Consider the following 27,268-nt stretch of genomic DNA (forward strand, 5'->3'; position numbering starts at 1 on the left):
ACCCGTAGGGGATCGGCGGACTGTTTGTTCAACCCTCGCTTTTGCCGGTGTTTGAAGACGGAATGCCGATGTAAACTCCGCGGCGAGGTCAAAAGAACCGGTGTACCCAAAACGAGTACATCGAGAAGCGTCTCAGTGAGTCAAAAGTACTTAGAAACAGACCACGTGGTGTTTTGTTTCAGCTTCTCAGTTGGGGGAAAGAGATTGCGGAAAGGGGCTACAGAAAACTAAGGTAATAGACTGGTTCTCAGCCAGGGACAACGTCATGTTCTACAGATAGGTACGGCTAGATCTCTGGGGCACTCCTATCTCTAGATCTTAACCCTTGCCTTCTTTAGGCATTCGAGATCAACGGCATTTTCTTAACCCAATCTCGCTTTTCGAGTTCATCTATCATAAACTGCGCATACGCCTCTCGTCTGAGAAACCACCCAGCTTTACCGTCTCCTACATAACCCGCTGCGTACGACCTTCCTGAACTCGTTGTTAAAAACGGCACTCGTGCGGTTGTCCATTCAAGATCATCCGACCGGGATATTAGATCCCCGAATGCGCGCACATCCCTGTAGGTTCCCGGTCCAACTGTGCTGATCAGTAATCTGACTAGCCATAATTTCCAGGTGGGAACGTCGAGCGAATGAGTCATGCTTGGTGTACCAAGTACAATAAGACGTTTTATGCCCTCTGCCCGCATTGCCTCGAGGACAAACTTGTAACCGTTGGTGACATGAGTCTCTCGATCTCGTGTTATCGGGGGCCCTAGAGATGAAATGACAGCATCGCACCCCGAGAGGGCTGACCGAAGAGCAGGTAAATCTGCTAATTGACCGCCAATAATATGCACATCGTCATGGGTAACAATATCTAAGCGGTGATCAGCTAAGCAAATCAGGACTGACAGAGTTGACGCTTACCCTTGGGAAGCTTGCTTGGATTTCTGCAGTACAGGACAAGCTTGTGGCCTGCCTGGAGCGCGTACCGGCACGTAAAGATACCGGATGGTCCAGTTCCACCCAGTACCAGGACCTTCATGCTGGGATTGGCCGGGTTTCTGTAAATATGACGGGGTGCTACGAGGTCTCAAACAAGTTTGAGTGTTGGGTGAGTCCTGTGTGAGGTGGAGTCAAGTCGTCTCATGTTGTCCCTATGTATGCACAGTTCAACCCCTTATCACCTCTGGCTTGGTAACAGTATGACTAAAGAATCTGCTACAGTTTATCATGAAGGCGCCGTGTATTATGCATCGCCGGGTTCCCCGACAACGCATGAAAGATGAACATCAATGCAAAAGTATCTTTGTCGGATGAGTTTTACTCCTTTACATTTGCGATGCCCAACCTGGCAAGTAATCAAGTCTTGGCATTCTGCTCTATAAGCTGTCAGAACTTTCTCGTCATGCTCTTGTGTCTTATTTTATTGGCGCCATCGTGTGGGAACTTGTCTGGGGGGGGGGGGGGAGGGGCGTGTGCGTAATGAGCCCATACGAGCGAGTGCACAATAAACACAACTCGCCCGAACCCGAATGATGCGGCCTCCGTACTATAAGTATCAGTTCGCTTACATTCAAGCATTGAGTGCCGGTTTGTAATCTACCGCGGAGGCGCGGATTCAACGAGGCTGCGTTGATTATCAAAGTCCGTGTTGAGCGGTTTTATAGATACGACCCCAGGGGCTGTTGTGATTTTATCACTATATAGCAGATGGCTAGAATTATTTATGCCTCTAATTGCTTAAACCGCTGCTCAATAAACGCAGATACGGGTACGTGACTAGTTGTTCTTCTGGATATCGATAAGAACACTTCACAAGCTTAAGTTCAATCCATGGTTTCTTCTATCGGTACCGGGCTCTTATTTCCCACTCAGTATCTTGCGGCCTAGACCTTGTTTGGAAATAGATCAATGTGTGCGCTTTGGAGGTTTATAAATCAATGCGACAAAATTTATACCCTCTCCCCCTCCGAGCAAGATAATTGTTATGCCTTTTTGTAGATCACTGGTTCTGAGCCATGGTGGTTTACAGCCCCACATATGCATCGTACCGTGAATGGTTTCGATACCTGTTATCAAGAATATATAAACAACCCGTGATCAGCGTATAATACATGTGTACAGGTATGTTTAGAAGGAAGGGGAGCGCTTGTTTGTTCCGCCTGAAAATAAAAATCCCGCCTCCGTTAGGTGTCAGTTACTGCTCAAAAACCATGAGGCATACAGGTGTTAAACAACGATCACGCTTCGCCGTGGAGGCTGACGGTATATGTATCTAGTTCCGTCAGTCCCAGTTCTCAAGGTGGGCGTAAACATGATTTACTAGTATAATTCTTCATAGGAACATATTTGTATTGCAACCAGTCGCCAAAGAGGGCGTTCGAGGTCATGCTGTGCACACATGAATCGGAGTTGGTTCAAATATCCGGGGCCGAGGGCCTGATATTCATTTTTGTGATGATTCGGTTCAAGTAATCGGTGGCGAAGCTTCCCTCCGGCCCAGCAGCTAGATACACCACCTACAACGCTTTGTAAACACAATGCAAGAGCTCGCAATTTACCGTCATAACCTCAAGCTTGAGCGGGCAATTCTCCTACATGATTCAAATCAATGGGCTTCATGCACCACCTGATCACGATGATACGAAGCCCCGCAGAAGTCGTTCAAGTACAGTTGGTAGAAGGACCTCTATACGAGTATGTGTAAACTTTATGAACATCGTACTCCGTGTATACATTCGTTTAGATTGATTGGTCTACTATCGTCCTTAGCTTATTTGATGCTGGTATAATTGAAGCGGTGACCCCATATGATATTAATACACCCTCGGGACTCGTACTCATATAACTGAGGCAAAGTCGCTGCGCATATATACATCAGTGTGAAGATCCTTGAATTTGAAAGCCTAGGTTACAGACCCTATAGACCCAGAGCGCAGACGCCTATGCAGTCACGTTCGCCAATATATATAGCGATTAACAGGAATATCGAGCGTTGCTGAGATCTGCATGATGAAGCCCGCGCTTGCCATCAGTGTGCCTCAGATATTTACAAAGGTCCTGTGGTGTAGTGCCGTTCAAATTATCAAATTTGTTTCCAACCAAATGGGCGGCACAATGTGCGCCAAATTATTGGCGTAGTAAACGGCCACCTTAGTACGTCTTATTGCCGACCCGTTCATGTGTTTTGAAACATACAGTCAACTGATGTTTCAAAATGATATGTCCGTACGCGGCCTAAACCTCTGTTTGTTGTGGGACTAATGCTACTACTAAGAATTATGTTATCCTGGTACTTGAAGGCTCTGGAAATGACATGCATATAAGTCAGTCACGTAACGAGAACACCATACACGTTTTGGTGTATTCAAGTGAGAACAATAGCCAAACTATGATAGGTCAACTAAAATTCGAAACATTTCTTTAGAAAATTCGTTCTGCCGATCACTCGGTTGACGAGCTCTTCAGTTGTACACTACTGTTAGTTTCCGATCGACACACAAGCAGGTTTGTTTCGGGGATAGGCGTTACTTAGGAGGGATAGTGGGACGCGTGCATTCTCACTTGGTTAATATCATGGGCGTCGTCTCGATCTTAATTCAGTTATGTGGGTCCGTGAGCTGAGATGTAACCTCAATCTTGTATAGCAATACCTTAATAGAATGATTCTAGGGTATTACAGTTAAATATATAACCATAAGAAAGTTTGAGTTCAAGTCTCCTGTTCAAATCTTAATATACATATGTATTCCCTCACGCATGTAATATATGGCCAGGGTGTATCCTAGAGTATCAAACTATCGACTCCGAGCAGATCTCTGAGTCTAGGCCTTACGATATCCCTCACTATCTGACATGAGTACATGCTTACACGTCACCTAGCAGTGGCACTCCACGCGGATCACTCACTCACATGCTCACAATCCCAAACCTGGGTGACGAGTACTGATTGCACATTGGTATCTGATCGTTTCCGTATTCTTTCACCGCAACGTCATCCTTTCCAGGTGCCTCAGCCTCGAGATGGCCTGTACGTCAAAATGTAAGTATTTTTTTTCCAGATGGTACTACAGAAGGTATATGCGAGAGGGATAGGTCGGTGCGTGCACCCAGTCATGTAGTGAGATTCAAAGTCTACCACTGATGATAATCAAGTGTCGGTCGGAACAGCTACAGCTGATAAAGAAGTGTAGCAATCGAGATAGATCATATGCTAAAGTATCACCTGCAAAGTAACTGCAAACTTTGGTAGGGATCGTGATCAAAGCATATAGGAAGGCGTTAGGGAACCTTTGAAACGCAGCCTCGTCCATAATATCATTACTCAACCTTGTACAGTTTTGCATTTATTCCGGTCGTTTTGTTCCATTAGGTACGTGTATCGTGGCTGCGCGGGATACGAGAAGTACCAAATACCGACAACGGATTATGAAATGGGGCTGGTTCATCGGAGAGCTAATCATAATGCTGTCCAGCAGCTCTCATTGATCGGTGCTCCATATATCATAATTAATATAAAAAATTAAGTGCTCCGTAATAATATTCATTTCTCGGACTACGTACAAGTGAAAGGCTTGAGGAGGCGAAGTAGCTGGGCTCGAGAATGGAAGTGCTTGTAATTGTAAATCCTTACAGTTTTGTATCACGGGTGTTAATATTGGGTACACAAATTCTCGAGCTTATGTCTATTGGTTAACTGAGAGGTCGGCTTGTTCTCCAGTTGGATTGGGATAGATCGTAAAGTCCCTGTTGGAGAAGCATGGACAGTATCACGTGACAGCGTGTAAGGAGCCCACCAGATTGCTTGGAACTTGGAAGTTTGTGACCTCCCCCAATCGAATTATGAAACCAACGGGCATTAAAATGGGGGGGGGGGTAACTAGTATAATTAATGGGACGAATATAACCGGGCTGTAATTCAATCTCAAATCGGGTTGAGATCAGAGCTCTATTGAACATCGTGGGGTGTGGGTATAAGGGAACAAATGAGATGAAAATGCAACCTACGGCATATAGTATATCGATTGATGAATTTACTGGAATATGTGAAAATGATATGGGCCTTTAGCGTCATACTATTTCCGGATCAACGCATTGCGGGGGCAACGGCTCGGTTCTTACCTCGTCTCTAAGTGAGGAATTCCAGCTGCGGTGGCTCAATGTAATACTATCAAACAGCCATCCGTGGCGCCATCCGCCAGCATCGGAGTGATTTCAATTGACATCGCTTTGGTTCCTGCTCCGATCAACCTGTAGACGCTGCCATCACAGCCTTGGCAGACTGTATCTCCTCGGAGACTCATACGTCAATGAGCTTTGAAGTACCGACCGCCATGGCAGTGTGGCATCGAGCCATCTAAGTGACGTCGAACAGAACATTCAGTCACTTTGGAATAGAGGCGATAGTCGGGTATACGGGCGGAGCATATCTGTAATATACTTGCAATGAGGCAAAAGAACCGATTGTAATGTCCCTTTTTGGGAATCTTTTTTATGAGAAATACTATCCATTGGCTCTAAGTTCCGATATCATTCAAGAAGGTGGTACTCATTATGAGTTATGGGCTTATTCTCCCACTTACAATTCTGGGTCCGGCGTCTATGGCCGGAATCTGAATCCAGTCCGATCAGGGTCCAAACCACATAAAGTGCGGGACTGAGGCCCAAGCTGAGCCCATATACAAGCAAACGCGCACCTCAGCTCTCCCACTGGCAACTTGAACTCCCAGGTGAGCTCGCTATAGCTTTCACACGATAGGATCTAACTACTACATTGCAATCTCAAACTTCCCACCCTAACACATACCTGCCTGCTCCCAAAACCTACAAAATACCCCAGCTCGGTCGGTATTTGCTGTCAGTACCAACCTAGCTTCTATCTTCTACGCCTTCTACGCAAGCTTGCTGTCTTGATTGCAACACCTCTCTTCAATAAATTTTAATACTTAACAACCTACACTACCATGTCTACTTTCGGTCGCGCCTTCCGTGTCACCACCTACGGTGAATCTCACTGCCCCTCCGTCGGATGCATTGTCGACGGTGTCCCTCCTGTGAGTAATCGGTTATTTTCGAATATATCCGATGGCCACTGATTACCTTGGCGTTTAACACAGGGCATGCAACTCGTCGAGGCTGACGTTCAGACCCAATTGACCCGCCGCCGTCCTGGTCAGTCTAACTTGACTACCCCCCGTGATGAGAAGGACCAAGTCGTCATCCACTCGGGTGTGGAGCACGGTGTTACGCTTGGTACCCCGATCGCTCTCCAAGTCCGCAACCAGGACCAGCGCCCTCACGATTACACCGAGACCGACTTCTACCCCCGTCCCTCTCATGCCGACTACACCTACCTCGAGAAGTACGGTGTTAAGGCTTCTTCCGGTGGGGGGCGCTCTTCGGCCCGTGAGACCATCGGCCGTGTTGCTGCTGGTGCCATTGCCGAGAAGTACTTGAAGATTGCCTTTGGCATCGAAATCGTTGCTTTCGTCGCCTCCGTCGGCAAAATTCATATCCCTAGCAGCACTGGTGCTGCCGCCACTGGTAAGTATTATAGTGTCTCTTAAGTTTATATCAATATTAAATACCGCATACAGGCGAGAGCGAGGACCCCGACTTTGCTGAGGACGCTCTCTCCCCTGAGTACGTCAAGCTCCTTCAGACTGTCACTCGCGAGGAGGTCGACAAATACACTACTCGCTGCCCTCACCCTGAGACTTCTGAAAAGATGACCCAGGTAGGTAGTTCTGAGTGGTCAGAGGATATCTATCTTATTCCCTATATAGCGCATCCTTCGTGCCAAGGAAGCCCAGGATTCCATCGGTGGTACTGTTGTCTGTGTTATCCGCAACGTACCTGCCGGCCTCGGGGAGCCTGTGTTCGATAAGTTTGAAGCTGAGCTCGCTCATGCCATGCTCTCTATCCCCGCCACCAAGGGCTTCGAAATCGGCTCCGGTTTCAAGGGCTGCGAGGTTCCAGGGTCGCGCCACAACGACCCCTTCGTCGCGAGCGAGGGAGGCCGCCTCCGCACCACCACCAACTGGTCTGGAGGTATCCAGGGTGGTATCACCAACGGCGAAGACATCTACTTCCGGTAAGCTACCTTAAATGAACTCTATAAATACGGTACTTACATGGCATTTAACTAGCCTTGGCTTCAAGTCCCCAGCAACGATCTCTCAGGCTCAGTCTACCGCCCAGTACAACGGTACTGCCGGTTCCCTCGCCGCTCGTGGCCGCCACGACCCTTGCGTTGTCCCTCGTGCCATTCCTATCGTTGAGGCCATGGCCGCTATCGTTGTCCTTGAGTGAGTGTGCATAAGCCTGGAGATATGAAATATGACTGATTGAATTGTTTCCTTCAGCCAACTCTTGCTCCAGCAGGGCCGCAACACTGCTGCCAACCTCCTCCCTCCCGTTACGACTCTCCCTCCTACCATGGTGTTCCCCGGACGTAGATAAGCGGCTTCCGTCGCGCCGAGTGCTGGCACAAACCCCGATGGTCGTTGTTCGGTAGTCAGTAGGAATTGTTATTTGCACAACGCTCATTACTGTGTAACTTGTGTGTATTCTTGAATCTCGGTGTATTGTGCAGTATTTCTAGAAATTCATATCATATTTGGCTTGAATATCGTTTTTGATACGAAGCAAAAAGAAAATGGGACTGTAATACACACGACTACGAAAGCGATGATTAATTAGTACAACGACGAAGGAAAGGAATAACACCGTATCTAACTCGGAAGATAAATGGATACTGTACATGTAAATGTTCGCGTGTTTTACCCCAATCTGGTACCCAATAGCAGATACTATATGAAACCAAAAAGCGCATGCCCAAAAGATTACTCGGCATAGGGATCGTCTACACATAACCCACATGTGAATTGTTCAACTTTATATAACCACCACTATAGCTTGGTTAGAACTGTGTTTCGTATACGTGGGGCAAAAAAATTTATCACTCACATTCCAGTTCATGAGTCTCTTTGGCCACGGCCCAAATATGACATCTTCCTCAGTTTTCCTTGCTGCTCGCCTTGCACGGTCCAGTTCCGCGTCAACATCGATCTCTCTCGCAACCATCGTAGTACTCATTTGAGGCGTTGCACCATAACGGGCTACCCTCGGATGACTTACTAAACCTGTTCGCTCATCGGCCTCGTTGTCAATATCAGTGCGCTCCTCTTCTGATTCGTCTCTCCTACCGCGGGCCTTGCGTGTGTTCCGGCCTCGCGTTGAACTCGGCCGTCGCCGATTTAACCACAAACTCGCCGCCTCGGCGCTCATCATCTCACTTAAACTCTCTCCGGGATGAATACCACTCCCAACGGCGTGCGCAGCGGAAACAGGGCCAACCCCGAATATACGGCCAGCGGCTCCTCTGGATAGTATGCTCTCCTCTGTAGGGCCTCGAAGAGGTGCAGACACGGAAGAAGATTCAGATATAGAGGACGAACGAGAGCCATGATTGGTGGGACTACGTATGGTAGACGCGATTCGAACACGAGATCGGAAGTGCACAAGCCTACTTCGAGAGGGAGGGGGCTGATTGGTTGTTTCGAACTGAGGCTGCAGTTCATGCTCGGGATCACCGTTTGCTTCCAGAGGGATTATGGCTGTTGGGTCGGCGGGGTCAGGGGGGTCCACAGCGACCGTATGAACAACTGGGCTCGACGAGGGCGAGTTGGGGGATTCTCCAGGATGATCGTAAAGTAGGTGTATTCCTGGGTCGTCGTCTACAGTGGGAGGTACATGGTGCTGTTCATTCTCACTCTCAAGGGTTTCGCTAGCAGAGTCTGAATCGCTCTCAATTTCTGATGGCTCTGCTGCTGGAAATTTCTGCGTCGAACCGCGCATCTGTGGGTCAGGCTGTTGCATCCGCTTAAGCTTGGCCTCTGGGAGGGGTGTTTAGAGTGAACATGTCGAAACATATGAAAATATGTACCTAGTCTTGTAAGATACTCCTGGTCTTCTTCATGCTTAGTCTTGAGTGTCCATTGGAAAGGCGCGGCGGGTGTGTTGGTGTTATCTCCTGACTTTGTTGGCCAACTGGAGCCTGAGCTGCTTTCGTCTGATTCTGGCATGAGGATCGTTGTGACTGTAGATGAGATCACACATCCCGTCATGAGGTAAGCTTCATGTCGAGAATGTCATAAGCGCCGATCCGTGGATTGACAGCCTGTGTGGTGAACGTTTGTGTTTGACTATAGCCATTCTCGAAAAAAGATGGCTGAGCCTCGTTGGGCACTCGGCGGACTCTATAAGTTTGTATTTTTGCACTTGGAACCTTTGTCTACTATCACGCCTGCAATTGTTACATTTATATTCCCAGGCGCAACATGGTTTTATAACCAGCTTGTTCCAGGTTTGCCTACAGTTCCCGATTCTGACGTAGACACCCGCGCAAGGATGGCGGTACTTCAGCTCGCCAATTGTTAGTTTGCCTTTGAAGAAGTCTTCATCCATCTACTTATCGAGACTAACCGTTCTGGTATACTTGTTACCAGGCTATATGCTGCTTAGTTTAATGTCCTCATTCGTCTTTCGAGCTATACGTGATGCATTGCCTCATGATCAAATATCGCAGGAGAAAATTGTTGGAGCTACTTTAGTCGCGCTGGCTATTGCGGATGTAAGTTCACTCACAACAAGCTTGAGGGTATGACATTATTAATCATTCAAATGATAGATCACCCAGTACGTACTAGCGCCCCAGTAGTGATTCTGATTGACTTTTTTCTAGCGTTTTGGGGACATTTGTTGCCCTGCCTGCAGACGTGGCCTATACCCCTGGGAGTTGGAATGCGACAACGCACGGCAACATCACATTTACCTTATTCTTGTTTCTAACTAGGTAAGACCAGGTTTAACGGAATAATGATGTCAAGAACTAGGCCCATTGTTATCCACCCTTTTCTACACGTAGGGTCGCTTGGATGCTGAAAATTGGGCGAAGGAAACTTGTAGAACACCGGAAAACGGACTAGGCTGAAAGTAGAGGAGCCCGAGCCCACGGGAATATTTATCGTTTGTACCCCCACTCTTATAACTGATGAAACGCATAATTCTCGGGTTGCAATGTTTATATTCCATAGACATACGTATTGAAGTGCGTAATGCATGGCTTTGCGCTTGAGTCGTGCAATATCAATACTAGAACTTTTATGTATAATCACGGCAGTTGTCGGACGATCACGAGGAACGCGGGGGGAGGGGGAAGATGATGGATCCTTCGGTTGTCGTTTGGGCCGGGGGTGGTTCCGTGATCGTAACGATTCCGGTAGCACCTGACTTGATTGATGGTCGGGGAAAGGATCACCGAGCTCGAGGATGTGAGTAACAACGTTGTCTGGCTTGCTTGACACAACCACCAGTTTGCGCCTCCGGAACGCTTGGAATACAAGACGATTTACGTCGTTTGTATCTGTAATTAATTTTTAGCCTGGTGTGGTGGCGACGTTGAGTCCAGCAATCTGTCGTAGGTTGCTGTGGGTACACGTTCTGTCATTGCGACAGTGAGTACGCTCACCTCCTCTGACTCTTACTGCGCCCCCTCTCCCCACCTTAGGTGAATCTGCTCTGACTGCTTTTCACCTTACCCGCCATCGCAGGATCGATTAGGCTGGTCCACACGCTCTTTTACTCGGTGAGTTGGATTTAATCTGAAATTTACTTGAAATCAAACTGGCTGATCGCTGATTCCAACTTTTTGTGCTCCGTACGAAAATATTCCACTAATCTTCAGCGCGCAGGACGCATTGTTGATGCAGCTCTCCTGGTGAGGTTCAACCGGATCTGCAAGGCGACGTCGCCTCCATGTCGCAAAACATCCGTGTTATTACCACATTCCAATTTGTGTGTCCTGTCACTACGAACGGCGTCGTTTCTACCACTACTCTTCCCATCGGTGCCTCTCCCTTACCAAGAGCAGTTCGTCCAACGAATTCGGCTATTACCACAGTAAACGGAGGATCTTCCCTAACAACCTTGCTTCCGTCAGAGAACATGTCAACCGCACTCCCTTCCGCAACTCCTGTGACCACAACGATACTTACAACACTTCCAAATGGCGAAGTATCATCCATCGTCACGGCCACTATGCTCCCTCCGCTCACTACTGCCACTCGTACCGTCGGTATCATTCCGTTCACTACCACTCTCACTGTCGATACCTTCCCTTCACCGCGTCCGGCCAACCTTGATGCTTACCTCCCCGCTTATGCTGCCTATGGAGATGTATGTAACACTTTTATGACTTTAAGTCATGGATTGCTGATGGGGTATCATTCGTAGGGTTCGCTCGTCACGCCCCTGTACATCCAATCGTCCACAAACGAGCATATACGCATATTTATTACAGGTGCACTATTGATGCTCTTCATCCGGAACATTTTCGCATCGATAGACTACCTCAGACGCACAAGCTCTCGGGATAGGACACTCTTCTGGCTCTTGCTCATTAGCCAAATGTGGGGGCCAGTGAGGTTCATACCTATAGCTGCTGGTTTCTTTAGCAAGGTAACGGATTGCAGAGCGTATGTATTATCTAATTTTCCGTTTCCTCTGACACTCAATCACCTCCTTCCAGGATCCAGATTATTTCATACATTGCTTTGGAAATCTCTTACAGCATTTTGGTACGCTGTTCCACTACCAGAAAGGATGTAACTCTAATTTGCCATTAGATAACTTTCATTCTTGGAATGAAAGCCTATCGATGTTTAGAGCGGTCTAGATTTGTGCTAGCTGTAATAGGAATAATACAGCTCGCGGCGTACGTTCTCTATATTGTTGGCCTCCCCTCGACCAGCGTCACTCGTGACTTGAGCGGTTAGTTCGATTCAGTTGCCCTCTGTGATCTTCTGACAGTTCTATAGGTGACTGTCTCAATATGGCCACTACGCCGTTTATCAATACCGCTCTATTACTTCAATTCGTTGAAACCGTTTTCATCTTCTGTTGTTGTGCGTCAATCGTTTTCTACGGGTTCCACATGCCTGACGCCCAGTCTTTCAGTCTTGTATGCGGTCATTAGATCATCCAGGAGGTCCGCTACGCAAGGCCGCATGTCTATCGCACTGTCTAGCGCGGTAGGTGTAGCTTCAGCAGTTGCGCCTATCGCTTCTCCTCGGACCGGAGAAACAATGCAAGCCCAGGCCGTTCAGGAGAAGCGTGGTTGGTGGGACTATGTACCCGATAGCCATATCGGTACAGGTCCTGGCGGCCCAGGTAGTCCCGAGTTCTTACCAACAAACCAATCTCCCAACAACCAGGGAACCATCGATGATAATGTTCACCCTGTAGAAACTTGGAGGTCGAAGATTGTATCGGCCATCTGGAAACGGGGAGACGCACCCAACTTACAGTCTCGTCCAACTAGTCCAGGTGTCCTATTCCACGCAAGTCGTCCGTTCACGGGGAAGAACCTATCCCTCATCCAAACCGCAGTGCATTTGGGACATTACCTGAGAAACCGAATCCCATGCCTGAGCTTGCTCTGGTGGACAGCAGAACTGGGCTAGCAACCGGCATTGAATCGGCTCGAACGGGGACAGGGGCTCGCTCACGGGGAAAAACTTCGCGGGGAACAAGAAGCATAATGGAGAGACAAACTTTTAGTGGGATTATGCGCATGCCCAAGATGATACTTCTTCGGACGGTCATGAAAGACGAGGTAAGGCACGCCGGTTTGAGTTCATTCAGTAGCGATTAATCAATTTATAGCTTTTATACACATCGGCCGTCGCGCTTACCTGCATAATCTCCACCATCGGCCTCGTCCTTGGTGCAGCAAAGCACAACCTTCTCTTTGGTGGTTCGCTTTGGCTCGAAATCAATTGGGCGATAGTCAGTTTGCTGGTCATGCGTTCGTATGCTCAAGTCATTGCGCGACAAGAGCGTGAAGCAGTTCTACAGGATCCCAGCGCTTGGAACGTTGCTGTTAGAACGGAAGACGGGCTAGGTCGCTCCCCTTTTCTCCGTCGAGGAGCGATGGACTACGGGTTTTCCCGCGCTCAGAGGGTCCCACCATCTTTCATCTCGAGGCGGTCTGATATTAGTTCTCGTGCGTTTTACCCCTCCCCTAGAAGAAGGCCTAACACGTTGAGCGTGAGCGATTATGGGAGCGCAATCGAACGCGCACGACGCGCAGATGACTCGAGACCGCCCACACAGCCGCTGCCACCCATGGATCCAGATGACCCCTTCTCCGAGTTTGAGCGTATCGTAAGCATGCCGCGGGCACGGGACCGAGAACCTGGATCACCTGTTCCTTCTTCTCTGCATGGTGGGAGAACATGGCACGACGATGACGAGCCTGGGCCGAGTGATTCGGTATCACAAGCACCAGGGCCTAGGCGTAGTCTGCGAGGGCCCCCACCAACGGTCCCTAGGCGAGGCGCTGTGACAGATTATTCGACGGATATTGGAACTCTAAGTATATTGGGGATCGTACCACGAAAATCGATCGACCCAGGGCCCCCGTCACCACACGGAAGTGGTAGTCGGGCTTCGAGCGCATACGAACCAAGTTTCATTGAACAGTCACCAGAAACACCCATCGGGCCTCGAATCACCCATTCATAACATTCTGTTTTTCTCTGGCCTGAATTATTTGGACTATACGAACAATTTCGTTCTTTAGTCGAGTGTTAGTCACTTTTATTTTTTTTTTCTTCCCTTTTCGCCTCGTTTGGCAATGTATTTTTTCACAAGCTGGCTCTTTTCTATCACTACTTTGACATATGTTGACTCTTTCATTTGAATGATATACACTCATTGAATCTCATTCCTCTATCTGGGTTTCAACACTGGCATACAAGACACCTTTTTATTTCATTTATTTATTTTATTTAGTACACGAGAAAACGGACAGGACGGGAGACCCAATTGGAACCACAGTGTTTTGTAATATATGACACCAAAGGCTTGTGACAGGGTTACGATGCTGCGAATCCGGACGTCAACTGGGACTGAAAAGACTTCTTGGTCCAAGTGCGCCTGATCCGACTGGTCCCATAGCTATCCACGATCGGTTTGGTGTGCATGACACACTTTTTGGATTTTTATTATATCATCTGACTGTTGCTCTGACCCTTATCTCTTTCTTCTGGTATCAGGTCTTGCTATTGGGACTGCCTGGGTTAACTGGCTTTGGATATCTTGTTTTCTTGCTTCAGCTCTTAGATTTTCGATTGGACGAGAGACGGCCAACTTTTCCAGTAACTAGATTACTAATATGTCGAACCAACCCCCGCTACCTCCAAACGAGGGCAGCCCATCCAAAAGCCGACATCGCGATAAAAGTAGCGCGAACACTGGACCCAGGTTCAGGAAAAACACTGGGGGGAACACAGGCTCGAATAATAGCACTAACAATGGCGTCGTAGCTACTGCGAATCCAAGCACCGGAAGCCCTGTACCATCACACCAACACCTACAATACCAAAACCAGGGCCAGCGAACACAATCGCCCCGCGTAACACATCCTCCGCCGCGGATGTCTCAACCAGGACCTGTACACGGTTCCCCAACGCCCGCATTTGTACACCCTCATGGATTACACACACATTCGCCTCATCCCACCCACGCTGCAACGCTTGGTCATCCCGGACAACAGCCAAATATCCCTCATATGAGTGTTGTCCAGACACATTCCCCGCATACCCATTCCTCGAACTTAGTTCATTCACACTCTCAGCCCCTACCCCATTCTCCAAATATATCCCATACCCAGCCCCCAAACATAGGATATCCGAGTTTCATCGCACACGGACATTCTCCAAGTCTACATACATCAACGAACTTTCCTCCACACCCAAGAACACCAACGTATGCTCAACACTCTCACCCACATCATGTGTATCCTTCGCCGTCGCCAAGGCCACGGCCGATGTCGATGCATGGAGGAATGGGAGCTGTTATGCCAGGGCCTATGCCCGGCACTCCAACAATGGGTTATGCAATTACACCTATGGGCATGGGAATGCATGTAGGCGCCACTGCGTACGATAACCCCGCACTGCGAATGGAAGTACCCAATATGGGACCGCAAAGTATGAGCCATATGGCTGATACAAGCAGTACACCTCCGTCCACGCAACCAGACCAAAGTACAGCATTCAATCTTTGCCGACGCCGAGTCGTTTCCCCCACTTTAGACGGCCAACCGGCCGCGTATGCATCTGCAGTGGATCCGGAGCTTGCAGGGATAGCCATGCGTGTAGTAAGCCCACAGCCCGTCTTGCTCCCAAACGGGTTCTTGTGGGAGTTTGAGGTACGTACATGAGTTGGTGGTCTGGAGCTTTATTGACATTTGGAAAATGCATGACACGATCCAGATCCCCCGAGGTATGGTATCTACATCATTGACAAGTGGGATCTTGAACGTGTAAGTTGTGTTTTTTTTTTGGCGTTTGATATAATTCGATCAAAACGGCCTAACTGAATATGTACATTTCCTTTCTGTGTTTATATCCGCTTTACGCAGCTCTGGGACGGCCATTTCGTTATTGCTTGAATCGCAGCCAGCTGATGCGTGTGCGAGAGGGGAACACACAGCGTATGTGGAGTTTTTCTTGCCCAACTCAATTTTTTGGAAGCATCCCACAACTCTATCTTCCTTTTATCCTTCGGCATGCAGAGCCAAACTAACGGTCGCAGCTCAGACGCATATACATGCCCCAACAGTGCCTCGAAACACACCCCGGGTGGGAGGAGAAACGCGCGGAGTGGATTGCAGAGCGGACTGAACAATACCCTTGGCGCGGACGAATACCTGATGTTGCCAACTCTTATATTTCGACACCACATCGGACGGGAAAACCAGTCACCATGTGGGTGTGTAAGAGTAGATTCCCAGACCTGTCGCAGAGGTGAGCGTCCTATTGTTTTGAATAACAAACGCTAATCTCTTGACTTGGCCTGGATGCGAATAGATCGGAGAGTGAAGTCATGGTTATTGCAAGGACGGCGGTACAAGGTGGAAGTGAGGAATGGTCTCAGATGGTCTGTCGAAGAGCTATGCCTCCGATGCGGACAATCCTGCCTCAAGGAGAATCTCAACTCAAAATGTGGATACTGCGAGCGCTTTCGATTCTCGTATTACAGGGGGTGGAAGTGGTTGAATGGTCCTATGAGTTTCTCGTCTCGGAACAGCAGTTTTGGTGGATATACCGGGGGAGGAGTCAGTCAGGTGGAGATCCTGACCTGTCTGAGTTGGATAGAGGGGAACCAATCCCCGATGACACATGATAACCTACTTTTAAACCCCCTTGTTACGTTGATATCATTCCATGCATTCGATTTTGGCTCATAGTTGGTGCGTTGGCTTTTCCCGGGGGCAATGCCAAGTTCGTCCTTGAATATAAGATGCGTCACTCGACACTGCTACACACGTTTGTTGATTCTATAAGTTCTTTCTGTTTATAAATCCATGGCCCTCCGCGGCTGCTTTGGGTGGCCCTATTCTACTTCTCTTAGTTTTTGGCCACTTGGGCATGCTTTGCGTGTTGACCAACTTATCAAAACCCGCAACATGTGCACGTCAAATGCTCCTACAATAACTTATGCAACCCCAGCTCAAATTAAATATGCAGCATGTTATTTTGTGCACATGAACTGGGTGTGTATGCTATCGCCCCCCCAAGCCACCAAGACGTAGCCACACAAACATTGGCACGTGATAAACTATATCTTATCTCCCATAGTTAATTACATTTAGAGTAAGTAGCCTTCCAATTCATTTGGATGCCTCAAATGATTTGGTCCTCCCCTTGTTTATATGCTGCGAAGCGCGGGGAACAACCATGGTCCGATAATTCCCGTCCACAGTCCAATAAAGCGAATTCTAATCTCGGCAGATTTGAAATACCGCAGCATCGCTGGGTACACAGAACCCTAATTGAGTATCATTTACGTGGCTTCAACTATCCAATCAGAGCTGGATCATCTGTCTCAATCCTTTTCAAATTGTACAACCGGATCACGTGTGACTCAGCTCAGTCATCCAGAATCTCACCGCCCCCATCCGGGCATCGACCTTTTACAGCACTGGTCCTCTGACCTTGAGCCAACATCCCGAACTCAACGACGACCAGTAGAAACACACAACCAACAATATGGCTCATCTCTTGGCGCGGACTTCACTTCGCTTGCGTGCACCAGGACCTGTATTCCAAGCACGTCGGCTTCAGCACTCGATCTTTGGCCCGGAGCAGCCGTTGGCGAACTCACCCCCTACTGTTAGGCCGTCGATAATAGATCGAAACTTGCCTGAGCCGCATGCACCTCAAACCGCAGGTCCTAGACCACCACCGCCATCCCCTACACGGGAAAAGCCTAGGCTAAGGGCAACCAAAGCTGCTCTCACTCTCGTAAGTGGCACAATAACAGCTTTTTTTTTATGATCATGTGCTGACACGGTGCACGATGGCAGACACCCGACGCCGTTCGGCGGTTGAAGCAGCTTCTCTCTGGACCCACTCCACAGCTTATTCGGATCGGCGTGAGGAATAAGGGCTGCGCTGGGATGTCTTACCACCTTGAATATGTTGAGAAGCCGGGACGATTCGATGAAATAGTGGAACAAGATGGCGCAAAGGTCTTGATTGACAGCAAGGCACTCTTCTCTATTATCGGGAGCGAAATGCACTGGAATGAAGACCGTATGAGGTGAGCACCAGCATACTTGTGTATGCCAGTCCACTAATCACGCTTTATCATTCAGCTCGAAGTTTGTGTTCAATAATCCAAACGTAGTCGATGCATGTGGATGCGGAGAATCATTCAATATTGCTACATAGCGCAATTTCGTTCAGACTATCTTATCCTTATCCACATAGACCCCCCTACTAGCATACCATCGTCTTCATCGGGATCCACTTTTGACATCATCGTTGTCATGCATTGTCATATGTATTGTATGTATCTTGTAGATTTCTTAGAAATAATGAAAGGACTTTTTGTTTGCATTTGTGGCTGGTGGTCGCGTTTTCTTGTTCACACAGGTAGTGAGCGCATTTTCTTGTTCTGAGTTGAAGCCGCTCATCCCAACCTTGTTCCTTCTCCAACCGGTTGAAATAGCAGGATCTCGGATCAAGTAATACATAAGATTCGCTGCTTTGTTCCGGCAACCCGACGATCAAACAGATTCGTGCATAAAGTGCGGCGTCAAAGTTTATGAGCCATATAGTCGCCGTGGGAAATACAGTTAGAGTTTGGTGAGCGTTTGCTCACCAAGCAAATTGTAACAGAAAAGTAATATGTAAATCATTAGCGCAATCTCGCTATTCCCAGTGTCCAGATCGTGAAATGTATGCAGCTAGGCTTTTGCATGATTCAGCCTACTAAAATCAGATTATGGTAGCGGGAGCCAGCATCGACGGACAATACGATTTCAAGACCACGATCACTCCGACCAATCTCTAAGTACACTTGTAAACTCAATTGAGCAAATAGTATTATACAAAAAGTCACAGCAAAAGCAGCCATGAAAATACAAGGAAACAACATTACTACCCCTTCTCCCTCGGATGCTATTCTGCTTCAATCCCCCCCCCCCAGCCCAAAACTACTTTACACTCCAATTTTAACACTAAGTATTACCGCCTCCTTCATAGCTCAATAAGCTTGTCGTCGCTTCCCAGAACTCCTTCTCGACGTCCGCAAACGCGGCTTGGCCAACCCCTTCTCGTGCCAGAACTTCAGTCACGACTGCTGTTTGTCGGTACACGCTCTCGAGGGCAGTATGTTCGGGCCTTCCTTGCGAACCTGTTCAAAAGTTAGATCAGACCAAATCTTGGCGCGAGATGACTGCGCTTACTCAAAATGACTCTATTAACTTCATCCGCCAACTTGGCCCTGGCTCCTGGGTTGACAAGTTCCCTAGCATGACCCATTGCCATCCGAGGATCTGTGTATGCGACCAAGCCAGATGCAGCGCGTAATTCAGCTTGGACACTCGGTCGGGTATCGCGCCCGTATTTCTGGTGCAAGAATTGGCCATACTCGAGCGCATTCGCTAGACTTCCTAGCGCCGAGGTTGTGGTGGGATTCAGGATGAGCGGTGAGGTAGAAACCATATTCACATCTCCGTCCGCATCGGCTCGGACCCAGCTCGACCTTTGCCCTTGTCTTTCCCCTTGAGAGCGAGCGAGTTTTTGGTCGGAGTACCGGGTTCGGCTTCCCCCAGTTCATCCCCTTCGGCAGCGAGAAGCATCTCCACGAGCTTCCTGCACTTAGCCTGAACATAACCATCCCCATTGCTGCTGTGCCGTTGTTTCCGCACCCGTCCTCGTCCATGCCATCTTCGTCATCTGTTCCATCGTCTCGATCGGCAGTTACGAACGCAGGATATCGATTTTCGATTTCTGTGAGGGCAGAGTCAATATCGCCTATAGTCACAGCTCGCACGATCCTCTGTCGAGCCACGGTGTCGTCCTCGTCCAGGGCAAGTGCCGTCTCCACCTGTCGTTCCTCGTCCATTGACGTGTCTTCTCCAGATCCTCCACCTGCTGCTATGCTAGCCCGCAGGGTACGGGCAGTACTAGAGTACCATGGTGAGTGAGATAAGCCAATACTAGAACCTTGAGGGGGCGCCTTAACGCATCTGCTTCTCGTTCGGCAGCATCGAGAGTGGCTCTCTCGACAGTCGCCCGAACGATCCGCTTGGGATTCTGAACCGTATCAAGTGGAGTGCGTTGAATCTCACGCCAGACACGATCTCGTCGTTGCATCACATAGGTAGCAACGTCGAACCTGAATGGGTCTTGACCAAAGTTGGCCAGAACACGCTCTTTAGGAGTACGTAGGCCGACTGAGGGGTACAGATTGCCTTTGATATTCCTAAAGGCTTTTTCTAAAATGGACTTCAGCTCGTGGCCGGTGAAAAGGATAAAAACCGTTGGGGCAACGTACTCAGGAATTCGCCGTTTTTGGTGTAGAATGCAGTTCCTTCTGTAAAATCAACACCACATCCAATAATATCTCCAGCTACAAGCAGTGTGTTGAGAAAGTCGGTAACCCAGGTGTAAACGAGTACTTACTGCCAAAGACTGGTCCGTATGGGGTCCCATCCGATTGGCCAGCAAAGGAATTGCCATCATCACCGTGGTAGCCCCAAGACATGGGTTCCCAACCCGGAAGGCGGTTCAGCCCAACTTCGCGGCTTGAAAAGCTAGTGGAAACTTAATGAGATGAATCGGCGATGGAGGGGTTACACACACCCAATACCAATATGCCTGGAGTACGATGAGCACAATCCTATTTGGGCAAACTGTGTACTCACCCTTGTGTGCCCTTTTCGATGATCTGTACCTCGAAATAGTAGACTCCACAAGCCGCGGGCATGGGATGATTCGCACGGATAGCAGCAGCTTCTTTGTCGGTCGAATGAGTTGGGGCTAGGATACGTTCAGCCAGGCTACAGATTCAATTGCCAACTGATTTACTTACATGGATATCTAACTTCGCGGCCGTCTGGAGAGAGCACAAGGGCATGGTGCTTATCTGCAGCGTTCCACCTCGTCGGGACTCGAATCGCATCCGTAGACTCATTACGAGGCTCGGGCGTTGGCGTCCCCCGCGCCTCGCGCGGATCAATATCGCTGTCTGATACTATTGAAAGCGAAGCCGACGATGAACGTGTAGTTGGCTCGGGTATGGGTGTTTCTGTCGCACTAGCGTCCACTATCAGATGCCTCCTAAGCGCCGAGTGGTCCAGGTAGGCCGGCCTTTGCATCGGCGGTATTTCGACTGGATGCGGGTTCGCTGGGAGTGGCGATAGCATTGCCCAGGATGGGCGTTCACCTGTCCGACTTGGCGATGGCGTCGCCCCCATACAGACATATTTCGTTCTCGACTCAAGTTCCCGATACAACGCATGGTGAAAACCAGGTATATTGGTCGTTGTCGGAGCAGGCCTATTCATCGTCGGAGGTGATATGGACGCAAGATGTGGCGATGCAAAGAGTTGCTGTTGGCAAGATTCGAGACGTTCCAGGAAGAGATATTTTAACTAATATTGTGGTCTCAGTCCTAACAGATATTAGGGCATCCACTGTGGAGGATAGTTGGTGTACCTCTCACGTCCAGTCTCGGTTCGATGACCCTCGTCGTCACGTGCATGCTGGATCTATCACTCAAAGCTCACTTGCTTTTCAGTGATCTCAGGTCTTTCTTCAAATCAAGTGAATGAGAAATCAATAATACAAAGATCGTAATTGCCAAGTGGCATATACATGAGAATAAAAAAAAAGGTGGCAACATCGACGAATTACAGGGCTCCTGTCCCTTCGGGGTACAACTCACAAGAATAAGCGCAGAAAGCAAAGTTAGAGAACAAAGACGTCTAGAGGGTGCTTAGAGGCGGTTCGTCTCGCGCGAAACAAACCTGCGGGCGAATTTCTTGCCTCCGTTGCCGCCTTTTCCTCCACCCTTTCCACCGCCATTACCGCCATTTCCTCCGTTGCCTCCATTGCCTCCATTGCCTCCGTTACCTCCGTTACCACCAACCGTTATGTATATTACATCATCAAACGACCCATGCTGTGCTACAGGACCGACGACAGGTGCGTGGTTGGCACTCGTATTGATAGACGAGATCTTGTAGACCCAGCGGGCAAGCCCTTGGACACGGTTGCACTGACTTCATTGCCATCGGCTGGAGCGTTCAATCCCTGGAAGAACGCAAACTTGTTGGGGTCTGTAACCTTAGTCGAGGTGAGCGAGTCGATTTGCTCGATGACAATATGGGAGTGGGCGACAATAACGCCTTGGCCATTCAGTTGTTGAGGAGCACCGAAGTAGTTGGTCTGTGGGTTGACAAAGTTACCCATTTCCATGTTCCTTACGGCCATTCGAACAGTGAACTCCTTGTTGGCAGGGATGGTGTCGAGGTTCTTGGGTTCGGTGAATTTACTGCCTATTAGATAAGGACAAAAAATTAGTACAAGAAGTTCGAAGCAGTACGAATGTACGCACTCGGCATTTTTCCCGTGGAAGGTAAGTCTCCCATGGGAGTAGAATTGCAACTCCCACCCTTGACTTGTGCACCATTGGTCAAAGTCTTTCCAACGCAGTAGTTGATGCTGTGCGCATATATGTACATCAGTAACTTTGGACATCGCGGAGATAAGAGCTACCCACAAGTTGTTCGTGCTCGTCAAGCTAGCGACTTGGCCAGCCTCAGTTTTCCCCTCCTGACCGGTCTTGGCAAAGTTTTTGTTGATAACACTAGGGTCGAGCGCTAAACGCCACCACAGGTGCCTGGATCAGTACTGGACGCTTGGTAAAAAAAAACGTAAGACTCACTGAGTGAGGTCTCTGGATCATCATTTCCACCGCCATTTCCACCGCCATTTCCACCCTTGTCCGCCCTTGTTGCCGCCGTTATTACCGCCGTTATTGCCACCATTTCCCCCCTTGTTACCACCGTTCCGGTTTTGGCGGGCTTCAATGACGTAACGAGCAGAGAGGGGAACGTCTCGTGCGATGGATGACGAGACGAAACACAAGAGTGCCGAGGTAAAGAGAGCAGATGAGAACTTCATTGTTTGAACAAAAACGAGGCGAATGAACGAAGGGGTATGCCAGTCTTGATTCGTGCGAGAGAAGGAAAGTAATCCGTCAAGGATAAGGATGGTGCCGTGCACAGAGACTGCATAAGGCGATGCAGTGGGGGTGCGAGTGGAGAGGTAAGGTAATTATACGTCAGCTGCGATCGATGTATATAGAATAGAAGACAGAGCCTTGATAGACGCTCGGGAGATGTGCATTCCGCCACCCTTGCGGTTCTTTATGGCTTTATGGCTCAATACGCCGCTTAGGTTAGTGGCCGGGCATGAAAAATAGTCTGCTCGTCGCCAGTCCCAACTAAGCATGGCATCCAGACGCAATATTCCGCACAGCATCTCCCGGTGCCTTGCTCTGTATTATCTGATGAAAGTATACTCACAAGAAGAAAAAGAAAAAGCAGCCCGGCTGCAATAGTTGGAACGACTCGGGGAGGGGGAGGGAGGAAGAGGGATATCGAAAGACCCAATCCGCACCGAGGCTAATAAGCGGACCAGTGTATGCGTCCTGACCGACGCAAGAAAGAATACACAGGGTCTAATGGTGATCTCCGCTACCTTGACGACCGGGGGGATGACCCCAGTCACTGTCACATTGTGATCCACAACCTTTATATTAGTTTGGCATTGTGTGCGCGGGTCAATGGTCGATGCTAATCTTTACCCTAGAACAATGCATATATTTTCTAAGTACATGACTTTAATTGTTTTGTTTTAAAAGACACTGAACCCTTGTAGCTATTAGAATCATAGTTAGTATTGCTCCCTTTGCCAGCGCTTGCATCACCATCTCTACCGATAACTTATATCCCCCGATCAAGACATATACACTTTATGGTAGATTCGGGCCCCGTCGACCCTTTAAAGCCCCTGCATTCACCAGCAATACTTAAATATTATCCTTTTTGAAGAAATACATCTCCAATTGCCACGAGTTCCTACCATTTGTGCTCTGAAACCGCGGGCTTGCCAAAGGGATGCTCGAACGCAAGGTCTTCCGGCCAAGCCGAAGATTAGCATCTAATAAGGGAATAGAATGGGTGAGAATAACTAGCGACATCCGAGCTCACATGCGTATAATTCCTCAATATTCTCATATAGAAAGCTGAGTCACCAAAGCGGATACTGACCGGGGTCCGAACAATCAGCGCCAATGCCCCTTTGAAATCAAATTCTTTCCCCACCCAAAAAAAACCTCGTGCTGGTCGACAGGGTTACCTTCCTCTTTGCACGACGTTGTTGTTGGTTCGTCGAGCATTGGTATATGCAAAGCTTCGATCGCGTTGGATTAGATCCTTTCGTTTGTCTTGGCAGATGTGGAGACCGCGGCGATTGTCGCTTTGTATCAAACGGCAACACTTACAGTTATAATTGCATACAGGCTCACCCGGATTCGCTTGGCCTTATTCTTTCGGCACATCCGGCCGACCGTCCTGAGCGCCGGCTCGGCCCTGTTCAACCAAAACCAAATCAGTCTTGCCTTGTATGCCTCCTCCAGAGAGTCACGCCTCGTGTAACAATAATTTTCTTTCATTGTCCATCAAGCCGTGTGACAGACTGCACATGGTTGCGAAACATAAGCCGCTCGCCTACTAAAATTAATGTCATGCTCCGTGATAACCGACCCACATGGCCCCATTCGTACTCGTCCGTTTTTTCAATACAGTTGAAGTGTAAATATAGAAACCAAGTTCCCAGATTTTTCTGCACTGCCGGACTAGATGACCCACGATGTCATTCAGTCTGTTAACGTTTCCGAGGAGGCGCGTGGCCACCTGGAAACAGTCTCTTCTGGTCTTTTGGTTGAAGGGAAGTGAGGCTCTTCTATATATATCTTATTTCACACAGCAAAGTTGGTCACTGGAGTAACGATTGCACGATTCCCCATCGCGCCTGTGGTCATCTCAACTCGTTCGGTTTGGGGCTGGTAAACAACTAGTGTTCATGAAATACCGTTTCTACTTTTGCTCTGGGGTAGAGATACTGTGAGGGTTTTACCAGCATCAAACTTGGCTAGCCATTTAGATACACTGATGTATGCGTCTTCACTAAAACATTAATACATTGGAGTCTAGCTTTTATAGTTAGAGTTACACTTCACGGTGTCATTCATCCTTTCGGGAGCGAGTTCCCGTTTGGCGCCCAATGCCTGCAAACCAGGCAACTCTATACGGATATAACAGGAGATCCCCGTAAGTCGCGGTACTATGTTATACATTCAAAGGATTACCTTAGAACTAGAAAAAATGCGGAGGCCCCTATGTTCCCCCACGTTGTGCCATTCCACACAGAAGGATCGAGATGATATCCCAAGGAAGAGCCACTACTGTGGCGATAATGCTTAAGGGGCATACTTAATAAAATCTATGTAGGTTATCTGGTATTCGCTTACTGAGAGATCTGAAACAATCCGTAGTAAGTGCACTGTTGTTCAGTTGTATATTCAAATCAACTTACATCGGCAATGGCCAGTACGCCAAAGTCGCTCCTATAATTCGTTCCTGCGCAGCTGGGTTGTTGGGTATTGCCTTTCTTACCGCCCGAAATCCGAATGCAGAGGACATCCCAATCACAGCATAGGCTGAGATTGTGTTCGGCATTCCATCCAGCAGTGTGGCAATAACATTCAGACCATAGTCCGTTATTTGCTAAGACGCATGCGTACCATTGACGAGTTGTCCGAGCACCATGCGAGTATGTGGACCATCTACAGATTGAATCACTCCACCTGGAACCTGTTCGTTATAGAACCAAGCAGCTCCGCCTGGAACGAATATTGTAGCGATAGCTGGGATCAAGGTTGAAAGCGGTTCCAAGTTCAAGAATATGAGGCCATAAAGCCCAGGAAGTGCGTTGAACCTCTGAGCTCTAGGATCATTCATGTGCATGATGGTCGATAACAGCCACTAGTGAGTTGCCGGAGGAGACTGAAATGGAGTGTCCTTACGTTGATAAACTTAACTCTAGCCATATATATTATTTGGTTAAAGTCATGTGGGATTCCTGGGCGCTTACTGTCAAGTATATGTTGGCTGAAGTAGCCACGCGTTTGACAACCACCAAGCCTGGTTACATATCTTTCGAGTTTGATCGCCATCATGTCTGAAGCTATGATAAAACGTTGGAATGAAATAACGATGGATCACTCCGAGGGCCCAGCAGCAGCATCCTCGTCAAAGGTACACCTCTCTTCGAGTCCCGCAAGAACCTTGACTTCCCTATTCTATTCTATTATTCGTACTCCTACAGCGCTCCCGCCCCAGGGCTCACTCTCAATCATCGTCCAATGAGTCAGAAGATAATATATCAATTGTATCGCGTTCTCCCTCGCCTGCTCCACGGAACGACAAGGAGGAGGATATTAGTGTGTATGACCAATATATACGAGGTCCTATACTCGAACCTGTCACTGTGAACACCAAGATTTCATCTTCCAACAAAGGATTTGGAATGTTGGCCAAGATGGGTTGGAAAGAAGGGGAGGGACTAGGAGCTTCAGGACAAGGTGAGCGAACACTCGCTCGCAACGCTCAAGGCGGCGTTTTGAACAACAAGAACCAGGACGTACGGATCCCGTTCCATTTCTTGTCAAGTTGGATGCATTGGGGCTAGGTCGATCAACTTATGACGAACGTATCATTGAATCGGCTGTATCCCAGCGGCGCGAGCTGGACTCTGAGCGAATGATAAAGGAGACTGAGGAGCAGCGCAGAATTCGCGAGGCAAGTGGTACACCGTACACATGTTAATTTTGGATTGATACTCATTTCGTGTTGTGTTACAGGAAGCGGTAGCAGCGAAGGAGCAAATCAAAACTGAAGTAAATGACATACTCCGCTCTTTTTATTGCACAGATTGCGAAAAACAATACAAAAATGTCGCACAGTTCGACGAACATGTTCGCAGTTATGCACATACGCATGTGGTGGTAGGTGTATTGTGTAACTTATCGGCTAGTCAGCTGATGATTCAAAACAACTTTAGCGAATGAAAGAGCAGCAAGCCACAGCCCGCCAGCGCCAGTCCGGCGAATCAGCTGCACGAAAGGCAAAAGAAAAGAAACGTGAAGAAAAGGAGATGAAAAAAATGGCGGCAGCAGCAGGAATTAAATATTCCAGTGGTTCGGCTACCTCGTCTTCTATCGTAGTCCCTGCGCAGCCCACGATCAAGCCTGTTGCCATCAATTCGGGTGGTGGTTTCGCTCCAGTTTCTGACCCACCCGCCAGGAGGGGAGGTTGGTCGGCTGTTACTGCTCCAACAGAATCGACGGGTGCACGGTCGTTTGCTCCTGTTTCGGCCACAACTGTTACACCAGTTGGACTCAAAAAGACTGGGTGGACTGCAGTTGCTAACCCTGCTATCTCTTCCTCAATTCCTACTGCGGGCGCCGAGAGTCAGGATCCAAAGCAATCTGCAAAGAAAATGGGTGGCGGGTTTATGCGCGGTGGTTGGACAACTCTCGACACTGGAACTAGTGCAGACCAAGATATCGAAATGGCTAGTCCCGTCACGGTTTCTTCAAAACGTGTGATACCGCCCCCACCTACAGACCCTGCCCCTCTTCCGCCCCCACCCCCTCCAACTCTAGATCCCCCGCCACCCCCTCCAGAGGACGTGCCACCTCCACCTCCACCATCTCACCCAGCACCGAATGGCTGGTGGCCATCCCGTTAGAGCTCATTCATAAAATCACGTAACACAATAGCA

At 48.6% G+C, this 27,268-nt stretch overlaps 9 protein-coding genes across 9 annotated transcripts; 5 read left to right on the forward strand and 4 right to left on the reverse strand.

The window, feature by feature from the left end:
- Positions 1-334: 334 nt before the first annotated feature.
- Positions 335-1,032, reverse strand: RhiXN_00364 (NAD(P)H-binding family protein; the record flags this gene model as incomplete). Its single annotated transcript, XM_043320183.1, has 2 exons — positions 335-864; positions 915-1,032. 2 exons carry the CDS (start codon positions 1,030-1,032, stop codon positions 335-337), a joined length of 648 nt encoding a protein of 215 aa, XP_043179195.1.
- A 4,921-nt stretch (positions 1,033-5,953) lies between these two features.
- Positions 5,954-7,451, forward strand: RhiXN_00365 (chorismate synthase; the record flags this gene model as incomplete). The annotated part of the gene is made up of 6 exons (XM_043320184.1): positions 5,954-6,043; positions 6,107-6,533; positions 6,587-6,726; positions 6,776-7,083; positions 7,139-7,297; positions 7,355-7,451. The coding sequence occupies 6 exons, from the start codon at positions 5,954-5,956 to the stop codon at positions 7,449-7,451; spliced, it is 1,221 nt and encodes a 406-aa protein (XP_043179196.1).
- A 383-nt stretch (positions 7,452-7,834) lies between these two features.
- Positions 7,835-9,458, reverse strand: RhiXN_00366 (uncharacterized protein; the record flags this gene model as incomplete). Its single annotated transcript, XM_043320185.1, has 4 exons — positions 7,835-7,900; positions 7,959-8,887; positions 8,938-9,090; positions 9,368-9,458. The coding sequence occupies 4 exons, from the start codon at positions 9,456-9,458 to the stop codon at positions 7,835-7,837; spliced, it is 1,239 nt and encodes a 412-aa protein (XP_043179197.1).
- Positions 9,459-9,519: 61 nt separating this feature from the next.
- RhiXN_00367 (uncharacterized protein) lies at positions 9,520-13,577 on the forward strand (the record flags this gene model as incomplete). Its single annotated transcript, XM_043320186.1, has 13 exons — positions 9,520-9,624; positions 9,682-9,689; positions 9,736-9,846; positions 10,306-10,324; positions 10,604-10,638; positions 10,763-11,228; positions 11,286-11,527; positions 11,581-11,629; positions 11,678-11,822; positions 11,870-11,956; positions 12,009-12,316; positions 12,373-12,666; positions 12,717-13,577. 13 exons carry the CDS (start codon positions 9,520-9,522, stop codon positions 13,575-13,577), a joined length of 2,730 nt encoding a protein of 909 aa, XP_043179198.1.
- A 652-nt stretch (positions 13,578-14,229) lies between these two features.
- On the forward strand, positions 14,230-16,244 carry RhiXN_00368 (uncharacterized protein; the record flags this gene model as incomplete). The annotated part of the gene is made up of 5 exons (XM_043320187.1): positions 14,230-15,267; positions 15,332-15,381; positions 15,481-15,552; positions 15,659-15,865; positions 15,929-16,244. 5 exons carry the CDS (start codon positions 14,230-14,232, stop codon positions 16,242-16,244), a joined length of 1,683 nt encoding a protein of 560 aa, XP_043179199.1.
- An 866-nt stretch (positions 16,245-17,110) lies between these two features.
- Positions 17,111-17,794, forward strand: RhiXN_00369 (iron-sulfur cluster assembly accessory protein; the record flags this gene model as incomplete). The annotated part of the gene is made up of 3 exons (XM_043320188.1): positions 17,111-17,365; positions 17,428-17,663; positions 17,719-17,794. The coding sequence occupies 3 exons, from the start codon at positions 17,111-17,113 to the stop codon at positions 17,792-17,794; spliced, it is 567 nt and encodes a 188-aa protein (XP_043179200.1).
- Positions 17,795-18,526: 732 nt separating this feature from the next.
- On the reverse strand, positions 18,527-20,919 carry RhiXN_00370 (Ran-binding protein 9; the record flags this gene model as incomplete). Its single annotated transcript, XM_043320189.1, has 11 exons — positions 18,527-18,531; positions 18,597-18,761; positions 18,814-19,020; positions 19,113-19,222; positions 19,279-19,536; positions 19,596-19,848; positions 19,908-19,982; positions 20,036-20,166; positions 20,216-20,230; positions 20,278-20,392; positions 20,445-20,919. 11 exons carry the CDS (start codon positions 20,917-20,919, stop codon positions 18,527-18,529), a joined length of 1,809 nt encoding a protein of 602 aa, XP_043179201.1.
- A 431-nt stretch (positions 20,920-21,350) lies between these two features.
- RhiXN_00371 (uncharacterized protein) lies at positions 21,351-25,449 on the reverse strand (the record flags this gene model as incomplete). The annotated part of the gene is made up of 8 exons (XM_043320190.1): positions 21,351-21,593; positions 21,638-21,912; positions 21,972-22,078; positions 22,137-22,256; positions 22,344-22,647; positions 24,954-24,961; positions 25,019-25,142; positions 25,227-25,449. The coding sequence occupies 8 exons, from the start codon at positions 25,447-25,449 to the stop codon at positions 21,351-21,353; spliced, it is 1,404 nt and encodes a 467-aa protein (XP_043179202.1).
- A 210-nt stretch (positions 25,450-25,659) lies between these two features.
- RhiXN_00372 (G-patch domain protein) lies at positions 25,660-27,235 on the forward strand (the record flags this gene model as incomplete). The annotated part of the gene is made up of 6 exons (XM_043320191.1): positions 25,660-25,740; positions 25,811-26,066; positions 26,123-26,290; positions 26,346-26,351; positions 26,416-26,489; positions 26,546-27,235. 6 exons carry the CDS (start codon positions 25,660-25,662, stop codon positions 27,233-27,235), a joined length of 1,275 nt encoding a protein of 424 aa, XP_043179203.1.
- Positions 27,236-27,268: the final 33 nt, after the last annotated feature.

The sequence above is a fragment of the Rhizoctonia solani genome, chromosome 4 (assembly GCF_016906535.1).
Source record: "Rhizoctonia solani chromosome 4, complete sequence".
In the NCBI taxonomy this organism is placed as follows: Eukaryota; Fungi; Basidiomycota; class Agaricomycetes; order Cantharellales; family Ceratobasidiaceae; genus Rhizoctonia; species Rhizoctonia solani.